Raw genomic sequence first — 17,903 nt, 5'->3', positions numbered from 1 at the left:
ACCAAATACATGCTTTTATAGGCTTTTTAGCCTTATCTTTTGACTCAATCAAATCTAGACCAAGTCTCCCTAAGGAAACTTCTTACACACTTGTACACACTTGTACACACTTGTACAATATCATATCCAAGCCTAAGAGGCTATTCACACACAAACACACATAAATAAGCTACTACACTAATAAGGAGTGTTCACACGCTATGGCTATACGCTACCCTCTGACTTTGAAACCCGTACAATGATAAGTAGCAAGAGAACATGTGTTGTCTCCAACATATGCTGGTTGAATGTTGAAGAGGATCTTCGCACAGGCCTTGGGATTGTAGCACAATAAAGTGCTGGTTGGTGAATGTATGCACAAGAAGCTGTCAGAATATGCAGCGGAAATGATATCCAAACTTGGGTAGACAAGAGCAAGTAGACTGCAGAAAATAATCAGCACAAGAAACACAGAGAGATGTGTGTAAACTCTTCTCTATACACAAGATCCCGAAGATACTGAATGAGAAAGTGGAGGAGGATGGGGGGCAATATATACAAAGCCCATGAGGGCAGTCGGCCAGCACTAGAAAGGGCCCACGACTGAGCAAAATCCCCCGACTACTGAATATAGCAGTCGGCCAGCATCAAATGCCCCACGCCTGGACAGAACAAGTCGGCCAGCACTCCTACAGTCCACGACTGATACAGATGTAGTCGGCCAGCTTCAGAGTGCTCCTGGCATCACCTGGCAGCCCTCCAGCCACTAGGAAAAAATGGAAAAAATAGGGAAAAAATACGGGGAGTGTGGAAAAATGATATACGGGCGAGCACACCCACAACAGAGACCCTGGTGTATACAAATAGACAGGAGATGACTTCTAACACCCCCTCTCAGCTCCTGGCTGTGTAACCAACCACTGGGAGCTGGGTGCCGCCTGAGCAAATCCTGAGAGCGACTTCGTGAAGAGGTCCACCGTACTGTCCTCCGTCGAACAGAACTCCAGCAAGATGTCATCAGCAACGATCTGTTCACGAACAAAGTGCCTCTGGATGACCATGGGTTCCTCCAGTGGAAGCCCAAACCTGCAATGTAACCTCCTCCTGCTCCGTAGAACTGCTCCTGGGCCTGAAGTAGATCCCCTCGTGTCCGGATCTCCTCCCCAAACTGAGTCACTCCATCCGCGGAGTCGGACTCCATCCAACAATCCCCCTCCTGTGTAAAAGAGTCTCTGATCCTTCGCATTGTTGGGTATAAAGTCCCAGTTTCGCCTCCAGACCTTGATCATCGCGTAGCTCTTGTCGAGAGCTTCGCGGCCATATATTTACTTGTACATTTGGCCCTCATTTGGGCCTTGTAAAGGCATTCTTTGTATTTGGTCCGCCGGGCGCCCCATAAGTTGGGCGCCCGCCCATACCCTTGTATTACTATAAATACGAGGTCTCCCTTGAGCCTCAATAAGACATTCAAGATATTCTTGAGCATTGTGTGAGTTCTCTCTCTCTCTCATTCTCACTCTTCTCTATCTCCTCTGCACTTCCTTGGCTAAGGCTCTTGTGTTTGAGTCATTCTCCTCCAACAACTGGTATCAGAGCTATGGAGGGAAGCTGTATGCAGAAGCTATGGAGTTAGAGGTGTCTTCCACCACTTGACTACGGGATCGTCAAACACCTCCCTTTTTATCATCAAGATGGTGCGTTTTTCTTTCTAGAGTGCTACGTTTTTTTTTATTCTCTCCCTCTGCTGCCCCCTTGTGCTGCGTTTTTTCTCTCCCTCTGCTGCCCCCTTGTGCTGCGTTTCTTCTATCCCTTGCTGCCCCTTGTGCTGCGTTTTTTTTTGCACTCCATTGCTGCGTTTCTGTGCTGCGTTTTTGGTGCTGCGCTGCTGTAAACAGCAGCGTTTTCTGTGGTCTTGTTCTCTGCCTGCTGTACGGCTGCCATCAGCAGCAGCTAGGGCTGCAGCCAGCAGCCCCACGACTACCAGCAGCAGCCAACGCTGCTGCCAGCAGCCCCACGACTACCAGCAGCAGCTAGGGCTGCAGCCAGCAGCCCCACGACCACCAGCAGCAGTCCGGGCTGCAGCCAGCAGTCCCACGGCCACTAGCAGCAGCCGTCTTTGCCTCACGGCCCTCCAGCAGACAGGATCTTCGAGCAACACCAAAGACAGCAACTTTCTGCCCCTCGGCGAGTTTACATCGACATCCGGTGATTCTCTTCCGCCGTCACCTTCACTTGAAGTTGTTTCATCAATCTACGAGCATCCTACAGTCAACCCATATCTGGTACATAACATCTTGCTATTACTTACTTTCTGAAGTGTCAGTTTGATAAGTCATGGCGTCTACAAGTGATCTTAAGGGTCTACTAGAGATTAAGAAGTTTGCAGGCACTGGGTTTGATCTTTGGAAGGTGAGGATTCAGAATATCCTCTATCTGCGGGAATGTGATACTGCACTTGAGCAGTTCAAACCCGCTGCTATGACAGATGATGAATGGGGAATCCTGAACAGAAAGGCCGTTGCCTATCTCCAGATGGCTGTTGCTGATGAGGTTCTTGTAGACCTCAAAGGGCTGACAACAGCCTATGCCGTCTGGGAGAAGCTGAGAAGCACCTATGAGATCACCACGCCAGTGAACCAGGTACATCTCATCAGGAAACTCATGAATATGCAACTTGATGATTCTAAGAATGCAGTAGAGCATATTACTACTTTCACAGGGGTGCTTAATCAGATGCAGGATTCTGGATTGCCTGCTTTTGATGATAAGTTGAAAGCTATCTTTTTGCTCACTACTTTGCCTGACTCTTGGGAAACACTTGTGGTGTCACTTGGGACAAATCCCAACCTAACTTTTGATGGAGTCAGGGGTGCTATTCTCAATGAAGATATCCGGAGGAAGACCTCAGAGACTAGCGGTTCAGCAAATGTCTCACGAGGAAGGACGACCAAGCGGGGAAATACTACTACCAATTCAAAGGGTAGAAGCAAGAGCAAGGGCCAGCAGTCTGATGTTACATGCTACCAGTGTGGTCGTAAAGGCCACAAGAAGCCAGATTGCAAATTTTACAAGATGGAGCAAGACCGGAAGAAGAAATCCAGTCATTCAAATGACAAAAAGAAGGAAAAAGAGAGTAATTCCAGCAAAGCAGAAGAGTTTGAAAAGGACAAGAGCAAGGCCAATGTGGCCTCTGGTGTTGTCATAGAGGAACTGTCTGACTCAGATGATGTGCTATGTGTTTTTTCTGCACTTGATGTTCATAACTTGCATGTCACAGAACCAGATGTTATTCATGCCTTGATGTATGAATCTGATGTGCTTTCACAGACTTGGATTATTGACACAGGTGCCGCTTTTCATGTAACTCCTATCAAGGAGTGTTTTGCAACTTTCACTGCAGGCTCCCGAGGAAAGGTGTTCTTGGGGAATGATCATGCTTGCAATATTGAAGGTATGGGCACCGTGAATTTGACTTTGCAGGATGGTAGTGAGTTTGTGCTGCCAAATGTGAGGTATGTGCCTAGTTTGAAAACCAGTCTCCTATCTGTGGGCCAGCTTGATGCCTTGGGATACACGGCCATATTTGGAAATGGCACATGGAAATTGACCAAAGGCACAAGGCTGATTACAAAAGGATGCAAGAAAGGAACATTATATAGCCTTCATGGTCAGGCTTTGTCTGGTAAGTTTATTGCTTTTGCAGAGGTACGCTCCCACATGGAGCTTTGGCATAAGAGACTTGGCCACATGAGCCATAAGGGTCTCTCCATTTTGTCCTCTTTGAACAAGTTTGATGCAAAAGGAAGCAAGCTTGATTTTTGTAATGATTGCTTGTATGGGAAACAGAATAGGAGTTCTTACTCCTCTCGTGCCTCTCGCAAGGCTGAAAAGTTGGACTTGGTCCACTCTGACATATGCAGCATGCCCATTAAATCTAAAGGTGGTTCAAAGTACTTTGTGTCTTTTGTGGATGATCACTCACGAAAAGTATGGATCACTTTGTTGAAATCTAAGGATGATGCTTTTGCTGCATTTCAAAAGTTTTATGCATTTGTTCATACTCAAACAGGAGTGAAGATTAAATGCTTACGCACTGACAATGGGGGTGAGTTTGTTAGTACTAAATTTCAGAAATTTTGTGATGATAATGGCATTAAGAGGGAACTTACACCCCCCTATAGTCCCTCTTCAAATGGTGTGGCTGAAAGGTATAATCGTACACTGTGTGAAAGAATTCGATGCATGCTGTCCACAGCTAATCTCTCTCAGGATTTTTGGGGAGAAGCCTTGAAAACTGCAGTTCATGTTTGCAATCGATCTCCACACACAGCTTTGAAAGGTGGAATCCCTGAGGAGGTTTGGTCTGGCAAACCGTCCTCATATGCCCACTTACGCATCTTTGGTTGTGATGCATATGTGCATATCCGCAAGGAAGACCGGAACAAGCTTGATGCTAAGTCCGAGAAGGGCACCTTCGTTGGCTACGGTGATGAAGGTGAGATGGGCTACCGTGTGTGGTTGCCATCAACCAACAAAGTGGTTCGCAGCCGGGATGTTGTATTTTATGAGGCAAAGCTGCTCCGTAATGTTTGTGCCTCTCATGGTGATCAGAAAAAGGTCAAATTTCAGCAAGGGCAGCCACCCATTGATGCTGAAAATGAGCCCCAGGATGCTTCACAAAGGGCTGAAGATAATGAGTCCGTGATATTTGAGCCAGAAGAGGTTGGACAGCCGCTTCATGCTCCTGGAGGTGTAGGGCAGCAACCCCTATATGCTGAAAATCAGGCTGTTCGTGAAAACCCGCAGCCTTTTGATGCTGAAATTATGATTCCTCCCGATATTGACCCCCAACCAGCCAATGATCATTGGGTACGGAGGTCTACTCGCTTTCGGAGGGAACCTCAGCGTTTTGATCCCTCTTTGCAACATGTTTTGCTTACAGATGAGGGTGAGCCTCTTACTTTCAAAGAGGCTAAGTCTTGTGAACTCCGAAACAAGTGGGAGCATGCTATGCAGGAGGAGATTAAGTCTCTACATGCAAATGACACTTGGGACTTGGTTGAGTTGCCCAAAGGAAGGAAGGCTATTCCTAACAAGTGGGTGTACAAAGTCAAGACAGTTGACGGCCAGCCTAAGTATAAAGCCCGCCTTGTTGCTAAGGGCTATGCTCAGAAGGAAGGGATTGATTTTCAGGAGGTCTTCTCTCCTGTGGTCAAAATGACCACCCTTCGTGTTTTGTTTGCTCTCACTGCTGTTTTGGATTTAGAACTGTATCAGATGGATGTAAAGACAGCTTTCTTACATGGTGATTTAGATGAAGAGCTGTATATGAAGCAGCCTGAAGGCTTTGTCATTCCTGGCAAAGAACATCTGGTTTGTAAGCTGAAGCGCAGTCTCTATGGGCTGAAACAAGCCCCGAGGCAGTGGTACAAAAAGTTTGATGCTTTCATGCTTAACCAAAAGTTTAATCGTAGCCATGCAGATCATTGCTTGTATACTAAAACTGATGCAGATGGCAGCCCAGTGATACTTGTGCTGTATGTTGATGACATGCTTCTTGCAGGGAAGAATAAGAGCATTTTGGAAGCTCTTAAGGACCAGCTGAAGTCAGCTTTTGCTATGAAGGACTTGGGTTCAGCTGAACATATTTTGGGTCTTCGGATTAGACGGGACAGAGCACAGAAGTTGCTTTTCCTCTCACAGGAGAAGTATATCCAGAAAGTCCTTGATAGATTTAACATGGCTGATTCTAAGCCTTTGGGTGCTCCATTGCAGCCCTATGTTAAACTATCCAAGGATGATTGCCCAAAAGATGATGATGCAGCCAATACTATGCGTGGGATCCCTTATGCTTCTGCTTGTGGATCTCTTATGTATGCTATGGTTGCTACACGGCCAGACATTGCTCATTCAGTGGGAGTAGTCAGTCGTTTTATGTCCAACCCGGGCAAAGCACATTGGGATGCTATAAAGTCTATTTTGAGGTACTTGAAGGGGACACAGAAGAAATGCCTTATGTATGGTAAAGGTCCACTTGAGGTGCAGGGTTATTGTGATTCAGACATGGCAGGTGATTCTGATACCCGCAAGTCTACTAGTGGGTACATCTATACTCTTGCAGGTGGTGCTGTTTCTTGGTGCTCTAGACTCCAGAGGATAGTAGCACTTTCTACTACTGAGGCCGAGTACATCTCCGTCACAGAGGCTTCTAAGGAGGCCATTTGGTTAGCACGCCTTGTCACAGAGTTTGGATTGCCAGAGAGGGCTCCGGTCCTTGGTTGTGATAGCCAGAGTGCCATATACCTGGCTAAGAATGCCATGTTTCATGCTCGTACCAAACACATTGATGTACGGTATCACTTCATCAGACAGGTGCTAGATGATGGCTTGATCAGTTTGGTCAAGATTGGCACTCATGAGAACCCTGTAGATGCTCTCACCAAAAGTTTGCCAAAAGCACAGCTTGATATGTGTCTACAGCGGGTGGGAGTTACATAGCTTAGAGGAGCTTCACTGGCCCTTTAAGTGGGAGGTTGTTGGGTATAAAGTCCCAGTTTCGCCTCCAGACCTTGATCATCGCGTAGCTCTTGTCGAGAGCTTCGCGGCCATATATTTACTTGTACATTTGGCCCTCATTTGGGCCTTGTAAAGGCATTCTTTGTATTTGGTCCGCCGGGCGCCCCATAAGTTGGGCGCCCGCCCATACCCTTGTATTACTATAAATACGAGGTCTCCCTTGAGCCTCAATAAGACATTCAAGATATTCTTGAGCATTGTGTGAGTTCTCTCTCTCTCTCATTCTCACTCTTCTCTATCTCCTCTGCACTTCCTTGGCTAAGGCTCTTGTGTTTGAGTCATTCTCCTCCAACACGCATGTCGCAGAAACCACAGGAAACGCAATCCTGCCTCACAAAGAGACATCTGCAACCAAGAGCTGAACTGCCTCATCAGGAAGCTCCCGTCCAATCCGGTGTCCATCAACCAGATCAATGAACCATACAGCTTCTGAGTCACAGAGACATCACACTGCTCACAAGGATCAACACCTGTTACGGTGCACAAACAAGTCCTGGAAACCTTCTGAAGACCACGCAAGGCCTTCTGAAACCTGTCAACCACCCCCTCTGAATCCGGAACCACAAAGCCTGGAGAAACCACCTCCTTCTGCAAGTAAGCACCTGCCACCTGCCTGGCTTTCCGAAAGGTCCCCGTGGAAAGAACATCCTCAACTGCTGGAAGTTCTATGTCCCGAACACGACGAGACATCAGAGCATAAGTGACCTGTTCAGCTTCCTCTGACTCACGAACACAAGAACTACCAACATCAGTACTGGAAAGTTCCTGCCAACTGCTGCCATCTACTGGTACGCTATCCACCATCTGGTCTCGGAAAGCCCACACCTGCAGCGTATCCACACCTGAGTAGCCATTACCACAGTGCCACTCATCACAAACCTGAGGACCTGGGAGAGAGAGTGCTGAAAGCCTGTAAACTCCATTCTCCACTCCGCCTTCCCAAACCACTTGGCCTGTTGCTTTGTCCCGGAGAGCAACAAAATGCTCATCAAACTCCACCCGTACGCCAGTCTTGCACACCTGATGCACTGACAACAGATGAAAACCAAGTGCCGGAACATACAACACCTGGGAGGAATGCTTCCCCCCTCTGCCATCATTGGGAACTATCTCCATCCTGCCCTCACTGTGAACTGGGATAGTGGACGTATCCCCAGTAAGAATATGACTAGAAAGCTTGCAGAGATCCTGTAAACCGGAACGGGAAGGAGTCATGTGCCTGGAAGCACCACTATCGAGAATCCACTCCCGAGTATCCGTTGCGGAGAGTCCTCCAATCTCCTCCCTGCTTGAAGAAAATGAAACATCGGTGTCCATCACCTCCAAGTGCACAAAAGCCGGAGTCTTCATGATTGCTGAGGAATCTTCTCCCTTCTCGGTCTTCCGCTTGGGACACTGCCTCCAGTAGTGGCCTTTCTCGCCACAATCATTACAGGTCCTCTCTGCCTTTAGCTTCTCGCGGTCAGCGTCGGACATCTTCTCAGAAGACTTCTCCGATGAAGCCTTCCCCTTGCCCGAGTTACGGCCTTGCGACCGTTGGCCAGTAAAGGCCTCCGAACCTCCGCTGTGAGGAGGTTTCGTGAAACGTTCCTCCAGGTCCAAGACCATTGGCACAAGCTCCTCCCAAGTAATGGTGCTGAGCCTGCCACTCGTGATCAACGAGGAATAGAAAGCGGAATACTGACCAGGCAAGTGGGAAAGTAACGTGATGGCCATATCTTCGGACGATATCTCTTTCCCAGCTTGAAGGACTTCCTGCTGAAGGGCCTGCAGCTTGTTAATGTGTTCCCGCATCGTCGAAGACTTTGCAGGGTTCATAACCCGCATCTGCACTTCCAAGGATATCCGCTTCATTGGTGACACCCTGTTGTACAAAGAAGCCAAGTGCTCCCAGATGCCTCTCGCCAGCGTCATGTGCTTCACATGGTTGATCACCTGTGGTGTGCAATTGAGGAATATAAACGACCGGACCCTGGCGTTGACACGGTCCCACATTTGTGCCTGTGCCTCTCGGTCCTTCCTCGTCGATAATAACTCCCCTTCCTCAGCTTCCGGCCTTGGCACACCTTTGATAATAAAATCAGCAAGATCATATGACTCCAGAACTGACTCCATCATGACCTTCCAGATGCCATAATTGGACCCGTCCAACTGCCGATCCACTGGGAACGTGGGGAGAGTCGGAATCTTCACGTGCTTCTCAGCCATCTCGATTAAATCTGCCATCTCGGAGAGTAACCTGAAAGGGTGGGTGGGTGGGTGGAAAAAATCTGAAAATCAGAAAATATGCAAGTGGCTGTCCAGCCCCTTTGCCCGCCTTCCTCTTGCACCTTCTCTTCCCGTTCAGCCCGAAACAGTCCACCAATCAGCAACCTATTGCTCCCCCTCTTGCTCAGAAAAACGCCCAAGATCTCCTAGAGCCTAGGGCTCTGATACCATGTCAGAATATGCAGCGGAAATGATATCCAAACTTGGGTAGACAAGAGCAAGTAGACTGCAGAAAATAATCAGCACAAGAAACACAGAGAGATGTGTGTAAACTCTTCTCTATACACAAGATCCCGAAGATACTGAATGAGAAAGTGGAGGAGGATGGGGGGCAATATATACAAAGCCCATGAGGGCAGTCGGCCAGCACTAGAAAGGGCCCACGACTGAGCAAAATCCCACGACTGCTGAATATAGCAGTCGGCCAGCATCAGATGCCCCACGCCTGGACAGAACAAGTCGGCCAGCACTCCTACAGTCCACGACTGATACAGATGCAGTCGGCCAGCTTCAGAGTGCTCCTGGCATCACCTGGCAGCCCTCCAACCACTAGGAAAAAATGGGAAAAAATACGGGGAGTGTGGAAAAATGATATACGGGCGGGCACACCCACAACAGAGGCCCTGGTGTATACAAATAGACAGGAGATGACTTCTAACAGAAGCCGGAGGCTCTAGGCACACATAACTGCTTGTAGAATGCTTGTAGACTGATTTATGATGGAATGATTTATGTTGTGGTCTAGGTGCATGCTTATATATAAATTTAGCTACTGGTCGGTTCACTTCAGAGGCTGTCGACCTGCTCTAGACAAGCAAAAATGCATTTGATAGCATTATGCTTGCGCATCATTTCCAAAGGTGTCCCTTACGCTGGCCGTGTCATGTGCACAGTGTGTATCTACGGTGTGCTACATGCACACAAGACTAGTTTCGAGGTTTGGGGAAGCTTGGAGCTAGGCAGGCTGATTGGCGAGCTGAGTTAGGGATAGACTAACGGGCGGGCACCCAAGTATGGACGGGCGGGCGTCCAAGTGTGGACGTTCGATGACCGGCCAAGAGCCTATAAAAGGGTGGCCAAGGTTAGTCATTAGTTCATAGAGTCTCGCGTGTCTTTGTGAGAGCTCTATGGTCAGGAGCTTGGATCTAGTGTAGACGTGCACTTGCTTTATGCAGCCGAGGTCGGCAACAGTCTCGAGGCCCGCAAGGGTAGCTCGGTGGCAGTATGGGACGTCACGAGGTAGAGATTGGTCGGTACGTCCATCTAGTTAGCTCAGCTCGTGGCTCGGTGGGGACAGCTCATGATTCCTTGTAGCCAGGGGTGGGCTTGACGTTCCTCTTGAATTAGGAGAGGGCTTGCCCATGGCTATCAAGGTTGGGAGGTGAGTCAGGCCTGCACCCCCTTCATGTTTGTTTGGTTTGTTTGCAGGTTTCGAGTCTTGTATCAGGAGCGTTCTACGAGGTGATCCTATGGGGATTTGACAGGCCGACTGGTAGGAGCTGCTTGATTGCATGTTTGGGTGCCCATGTGGTTGCCGATTGCTATATGGAAGCATCTGCAAGCTGCTGACTGGGTGTCCCTGCTCTCCATGATGCCTAGAAGGTGGCCGACTGGCTTAATAGAGTGCTGGCCGGTGACATTCTTTGGGGAGGCGGCATAGGGTTCTTAGATCCATATGGAAGGCAACCCCCATAGTGAAGAGTGACACATGCAGACGCTCTATAGCTTTGGAGACTGACTTACGTAGCTTGCGCTTGACATGTCCCAAATTGGGGCTCACAATGGGGCCACGACATACGACAAAATGTTCCTAAAAAGGTAATCCTATTGTACAAATGTTGCACCGATGTAGAGCCAGTGTCACATAGCACTCCAATGCAAGGTGCATGTGACATTTGCTCTTGCTTATCTTGGCGGTGGCAGGTTAATGGCTTCCAGGTAGTCCGCTAGGTGATGGGGGTACTTCGGAAAGAACTCTTCGTCGTGCCATACTGCTTCATGGGTATTGCTGTCCTTAAACTTTGTGAGAACTGTTTTTGTCTTCGACCGGATCCATGCTTCCATTTGTGGAGGAGAATTTGTTTTGGCTCAATAACTTTGGCTTCGTCTACCACGTCTGGTTGTTGCATATTTACAATATCTTGCAAAGCTGGACCAATATAGGGCTTCAACCAAGAAACACGGAAAACATTGTGCATAGTCCAACTGCCTGGAAGCTTAAGTTTCATGGAGACATCACTGATCTTTTTGATGATAGAAAAGCTGCCCACATCTGACGCCTTTGCTCTGCACCAGTGTAGCCTCCGCCCATTGTCGCTCGCCATCAGTAACAGATTTTCACACATGGTAAAAATGTGCAATTTGAGCTCATGTTTTATTTTAACAAGGATTTAGGACTTTCAGAAATTTGGGCCAAATTGAAGCCTATGCGTTTGGAAAAAAACTTTGGGGCTTGCCCTCTACATTGAAATCAACTTGGGGATCTTCTCAAATATGGAGAAATTCTTGGAATTGGAGATCCTGCACCATCAGGGATTTGAGGCTTTTCCAAGATTGAGCCTACTCATGCATCAAATTGAAGCCACAACATCGACAAAAATTTGGGGTTTTTCCCTTACAGGTCTCGATTTGAGCAAATCTAGGTGCTTTGCCTCGGCGCCCGAGTCCAAAATGATAGCCCAAGTATCCATCACTTGGCAACGCCGACGGAAAAGGTAAAATAATCTTCATCGGCAAAGCATCGGGAAGTTTATATTTGATTTTTTTTCTTGTTTTGAGTCGTAGGTTCTCTACCCGGAAAGTCCCCAAAAATCTGAATATTTTGAGTCATGGGTTCTTTGCCCTGGAAGTCTACCAAAATATGAATATTTGTGTTTCTTTTTGTAATGATCCATCCTTCCCACTTTACCCTGGCCGCTTGCGTTTGGCTAGGGGAAAAAGCGAGAGAAGACCTAAGCTGTGGTCCATCCTTCCCACTTTACCCTGGCCGCTTGCATTTTGGCTAGGGGAAAAAGAGAGAGAAGACCTAAGCTGTGATATCAAATGAAAGGCACTATTTGTCTTAGTGCAAACAAGTAACAAAGAGAGCAATGCAATGGAAGTCTTGGAAGCACTTCGGTTGTATATGCACTTAGACAAATGGTGCCTTTCATGTGATATCACACCGTAAGTCTTCTCTCTCTTTTCCCTAGCCAAAATGCAAGAGGCCTACACCAAACACATAAAAGAGAGAAATGCAATGGAAGTCTTAGAAGCACTTTGGTTGTATGCAGCCGGGGTTGCCAACTCCATGTTTTGGACATTCAGCACCTAAGAATCCTAGCTCTTGATAGGCAACTTGGGTGAACACATAGTTGCAATGAAACGCGTTTCATTCAGTTTGAATGAAACGAAATGTTTCGTAAACGTTTCATACAAATGAAATGCATTTCATTCGTGTCCACTTGGGAACTATACGATTTAAGTGTTTTTTTACCTAGATTCTTTAGTTTTAACTCGAAAACATGTTTTAATGCGTAAATGATGCATGTTTAATATTGTTTTGCAGGGAAGGCAACATATTTTTTACATATTATAAACTTATATATAAATTTTGGGGCCTGCAACCCTCCTGTTTTGTATGAAACGTTTTTGAAACGTCTCGGATTTGAAAGAAACGTTTATGAAATGCGTTTCATGAAACGCGTGGCAACTATGGGGTGCACAATTCAGTCTGTTTTTCAGAGGAAGATTTAGGGCTTTGCCCACACGTTAGTTGCAACAGTGTATTCGCTTGTAGGATATTTCGTGTTCATTTCTTACATAAGTTGCCTAGGTATCTCCTGCGTTTTAGGTGTGTGCATGCAAGTCCTATGTTTTTATCTCCGTTCTTTCTCTAAGAACCAAGTGCAAGTAGCCTTAAAAGGGAAATCTGTGCAAGATGAAACTAATGATTTTACCTTCCTGCAGATTACAAGAAGGAGCTGAAATCATTAAATAGAGAGTTGATGTTCCAGATGCTGGAGCTAGCTGATGTGCTGGTGGAGAGACCATCACAATATGCTCGCAGGGTGGAGGACATATCTCTCATTTTACGAAATATGCACCACCTTCTAAACTCGATAAGGCCTCATCAGGTAGTTTATCAAAAGCACTTTAGATGTATATGGTCACAAACAAGTTTGTGCTTGTGCATGTGCATGTTTTGATAGGGCACCAGTCATGCTTTCTTCCATGATTATGATCAGATATCCTAACCTAATTGCTAGTGTTTGAGAAGAAAAATTGCGTATCGGGCTAGTGTCATAATCCCTTGCAAAGCATTCAACCTCTCCATGCTGCCTGAGTGGATGCGCCTGGCCCTTCCACTAGACTCCAACGGGGCCAATGTGATCTCACCCAATGCCTGGATTTGAAACTATAATTTATCTATCCATTAAATTTTTTTGGTATTTGTATGTCTGCAATGCATGTGGGAAGAGAACACTAAATGAGAGGCTCTGGTTCAGGCAAGGGCGACACTAATCCATATCCTAGAGATGCAAATACAAAGGAGAAAGCAAGCCATTGAAGACATAAAAAGGTGATGGTTCTTGCTTTTGTGGCAGAGCATTGGTCTAGAGGACCTCTTTGAGGGCGTTTAAGAGTATTTTTTCTGTTCAGGAGGAGGGAGGAGGCCCGTGTCTTATTGGAGGACTCACTATCATATCTAAAAACGCAGTCAAGATGAACAAGTGAGCTACCTTTGCCTTGGGGGACATGCCTAATGTGTAGGACTCCCTTACCCTGTTTGTGCAGCTTATGGTTTTTGTGTTAAAGTCAGGCTTTTGTATGTACCCTTTTGACATTTTATGTTGAGGCCTGCCATGTCCCTCTTGTCTGCAAGTTACCTTTTTGGCGCTGTACTTTTTCAAACAGTAGTAGTGTATGCATCTCAAACTGTGGCTCCTAATGAGGGCTTGGATCTTTATGTACAGCCTTGTCAGTGCATGCACAGTTAAAAAACAATTTGGAATGCTGTAAGAGTGGGAGGGTATATTAGCTGAATGTTTCTCAAGTCTGTAGTGGTGTCATGGTCCTAAATTAGTTGATTGACAGATTGGCAAGGGTTGAATGGATCAAGCGAGTAGGTTAACACTTTAGGCAGGATCATGGAGTGTGAGATAAAGCAGTAGTGTTAAGAGGGTGAGCAATATGATTGATAGCAACACTCATGGTGGCATACACACCATCACTCGAGAACTCGAAGCGTGAATGCAAGTTTGAGGCAAGTTCTCGAAGAAAGGCTGGGATCATGGGTTAAGCCTAGTAGTCTAGAAACCCCAATGGTGTTTGTTCATGGGGGAACTAATGACTAGGATGAAGATTGAGTGTGCACAAGTAGGTTTATATTGGGGCTTTTAGAGTTGTTACTATATGTGAAGGGCAATGCATTGTGAGTGTGATTGTCTATTTCATGTATATGTATATATATATATATATTTCTCTCTCTCTCTCTCTCTCTCTCTCTCTCTCTCATAAGGGAAGATGGGTGTACTGCTGCTTTCTGGATTTCTGCAAAGCTTTTGATAGTGCCCCGAGAGCTCGTTTTCTCAGGAGATTCGTTGGTGAGAGGGAGAGTGCGGGCACCCAGAGGTATGTCAGAGGTGATCAGGAGTACTATTGGGGTGAAACAAGGATGCCCACAATCACCAACTCTCTTTGGACTCTCGTGTCTATGTTGATGAGATTGAGAACTTCATTGACAGATTGGTAGGGGCTGGATCTACACTGGCTGATACACTAGTACCCATGCTCCTTTATGCGGATGACATTGTCCTAATTTCATATTCAAAGGAGGGATTGCAGAGGCATTTGGATGCTTTGGGGGATTTTTGTGAGGAGTATGACCTCAAGGTGAACCTGGGAAAAACTAAACATACCTATATCTGGGCATTACTTTCTCAGGACTGATCTTCACAATGATGCCAGCAGCACAGACACGGATGGCACGCCGCACGTGTGCGTGCAGCTTTGGCTAGGCTTAAGAGGCAATGTGTCGAGGCCCACTTCCAAGAAACAAGCACAAAGATGTGGCTCTTTGATACCTTGGCCACTCCCATAGTATCTTATGGGATAGCTTTTTGGGGACCAGATATAGGGCAGAAAGATTGGCGAAATTTAGAGAGGATATAGATCTTGATGTTGTCCAGGATGATTCAGAGCAAAGGTACCACATGAGATCATCAGAGAAGCAGAGTTTGGAGCTGCCCCCTTGGTAGTGGATGCCCTTTTCTAGACAGTGATATACATACACTGGGTATACACACTAGGTAGAGACTGCCTCCCCCAATTAGCCCTAGAGTCCTCAATGAGATAAGAGACACAGGGAGCAGTTTGTTCATGGTATGCTCACGCGATGAGATGGTTCGCCTCACACTCCCTAAGCATTGATGGTCTACCACCTTTCCAGTATAGCTGTGATGCTGTCACGTGCATCCCGCACTTGGATGCCACATAGACATATCTGTATAGAAGGTGCAGGACCTGGGATGGTGAACTGGTCCCATGTGAGCCGAGTCAGCCAGGGATCCATCTGAGTTGTCCGAGGTCAGGTATGCATTGTCTTGCACAGGAGTCTAAGGTCAGGTGTGCACTGTCCTGCACATGAAACAGTGCCAGTCACTGAGTAGTTAGTTAGGGTTTGCTTTTAGAACAAGGGGCCAGCCCATAGGGCTACCCCGGGTCTTTGTGTGGGCATGGGGATAGTGTGGAACCACCCCCATGAGGGCCAGGAAGGCCCTGGCTGAACCCACCAGCCATGGAGGGGCTGTAGGACAGCCTAGGGGCAGGCTAAAGGCAGACATTCAGGAGATGCAGCCTTTGCATGGCTGTAGGGCAGGTAATGGGCAGCCCATACAAGCTGCCCAGCCCTCAAGATGTTTGCAAAAGCATTGTCCAGCCATCCAGAATCAGGCGCATGATGCCCAGCCAATTAGGGAAAAAAACGCAGCATCTTATGTGATTTATTTCAGCATTAAATGCTGAAAACTCAATCGTGGGACATTTTATGCTGGCCACCTTTAGAACTGGCCGACTGCTATTGTTGGAGTAGTATAAAAGGGTGAGCCCACAATCCCATTATCTCATCTCATTTTCTGACCAAGCTCAAGCATAAAGAGGCTAGACAAGCCAAGAAGGTGCTAAGCAAAGGGGTGAAGGACTGCAGGTCAAGGGCAGGGAATTCCCAACCAAGAAAGGTCAAGGATTTTTGTATTTTCTTTCAGATTTACGTCATTCTAATAAAGCAAATACACCATCCGTGGTGGGGGCCCTACAGAGGGTATTTGGGACCCAATACTGTGTCCTCTCTCTCTCTCTCTCTCTCTCTCTCTCTCTCTCTCTATTTTTCTGCACATCTTCATTCAATTTGTGCGTTAATTCCGTGGCGAAAAAGAGTGCTGATTTTTTGAGCATTGAAGTTACTGATTCTTCTCCGAAGCTTCCGCATGTTATAGATGCCCCCTCTTGCCCCTCACGCACCACGAGATCAATTGCCTCATCCGCACAAACTTCACTCAATTAGACATCTGTATTACATGGCTAGACTCTCAGGAGCTGCCAACCGAATCTTGGTTCTACAGTAAGCATTTTCTCAAGCTCACACCAGATGGATTCATACGGTGGCCACACTACCTACAAAGACACATGTCACATGCCATGAGGATGGCGATGGGCTAGATTAGAGTCTCATCACACTTGCTGAGAATAGAGAGGGGCTTTAAGAGGAACAAAGGATCCGTCAGATGTGTACCACTACTGGGAGGTATAGACAGAGGAGCAGTATATCTACAGATGCCCAATATACTATGAGATTCGGGGCCAATACCATTGCTTATTCACGTTGGGGTTTGGCTCACTCTCCAGGGTGATGGATTACAAGGATCAGCGTTGCAGACCCACCACCGCCTTACTCAGACCACCCATCAGCGAGGTGTCACTATTGAGAGAGCATGAAAGATCCAACGGGCCCAACGTCCATGCCCAGCTAGCTAGGTGCAGACCCGCGACACAACAGCTCCAGACCACCCGAGACATACTTGAGAGATATCAGAACCACCTCCCTCTAGCAGTGGATGTGTCTCACCTCATAGATGTAGATGTGGATGGCATGGACACACCAGCTAGATGACGTACACATGCCCCAAGGACCATAGCCTTGGGGCTTTAGGTAGGCAGCATTATTTTGTCTTTTTCGTATGTTTACCAGTTTTTTGTAACACATAATCTTTGTAATCCCTTATGTCTCATAGACCTTATGGCCTTTTGAAGACGTTTACTCTCTCTCTCTCTCTCTCTCTCTCTCTCTCTCTCAAGATAGGGCATGTTGTACATGAAGCTTCAATCATCTCCCAAGAAGTTTGCATGTTGAAGAAGTGTAGGTCTAGCTGCTTGAAGGCTTGACATTTGGTTTTAGGGTTCAGATCCATCTTGTGGGGATTGTCTTCTTTGATTGTGTGTGTGTGTGTGTGTGTTGGAGGAGAGAAAGAAAGAAAGTTATATTTAACGTCTTGACAAGACCCAATGGGTCTATGAGACCAAAAGTGATACAATAGTGTACATGTAATCTCATCATGGTACAAAAGAAAACAAAGACTAGAGCTATAAGCTGGGATTGTCAAATTCAAGAGAGTTCGAGAGAGAGAGTCATATTAACGTCTTCAAAGAACCCCAAGGGTCTATGAGACCATGAGTTGGAGAGTGCTTGAGTGGAGTCTTGGAGTACTGAGATTCGTGTACTTTGTTGCTATGGATATGGCTCCTCCTTGTACGAACAAGGATGACAAGTTGGACGGAACCAACTATGCTCATTGGAAGCTGAATGTGCAGATGTGGTTCATTCACAAGGGTTTATGGGAGATTGTTCAGGGCACTAAGAAGATGCCGGAGCGTCCTCAAAACTCGAGGAGGTGGATCCATGATCAAGAGGACGAATTCCTTGCGGAATTACAAGACTAGGAGAATCGTGATTCGAAGGCGCATTCAGTGCTTGTGCGGAACATTACAAAGGAGGTCTCACCAGCTGTGCAAACTCTTACCAGTGCTCATCAAGTATGGTCCAA

General features: G+C 46.8%; 1 protein-coding gene across 1 annotated transcript in view; it reads left to right on the top strand.

Annotated features, from left to right (window-relative positions):
* The window catches only part of LOC147616736 (mediator of RNA polymerase II transcription subunit 7b-like), a 39,466-nt gene extending 25,642 nt beyond the window's left edge, over nt 1-13,824 (top strand). Inside the window, exons 3-5 of the mRNA XM_086777801.1 lie at nt 12,772-12,938; nt 13,311-13,384; nt 13,465-13,824. Of these exons, the coding sequence (XP_086633927.1) occupies nt 12,772-12,938; nt 13,311-13,384; nt 13,465-13,531 (308 nt within the window). The 3' untranslated portion in view covers nt 13,532-13,824. The remainder of the gene's footprint in view (nt 1-12,771; nt 12,939-13,310; nt 13,385-13,464) is intronic.
* Nucleotides 13,825-17,903: the final 4,079 nt, after the last annotated feature.

The sequence above is a fragment of the Cibotium barometz genome, chromosome 38, assembly GCF_041138505.1.
Source record: "Cibotium barometz isolate CiBa-2024 chromosome 38, ASM4113850v1, whole genome shotgun sequence".
In the NCBI taxonomy this organism is placed as follows: Eukaryota; Viridiplantae; Streptophyta; class Polypodiopsida; order Cyatheales; family Cibotiaceae; genus Cibotium; species Cibotium barometz.
The sequence above is the reverse complement of the archived record's forward strand: the minus strand, read 5'-3'. Positions and strand labels throughout refer to the sequence as shown.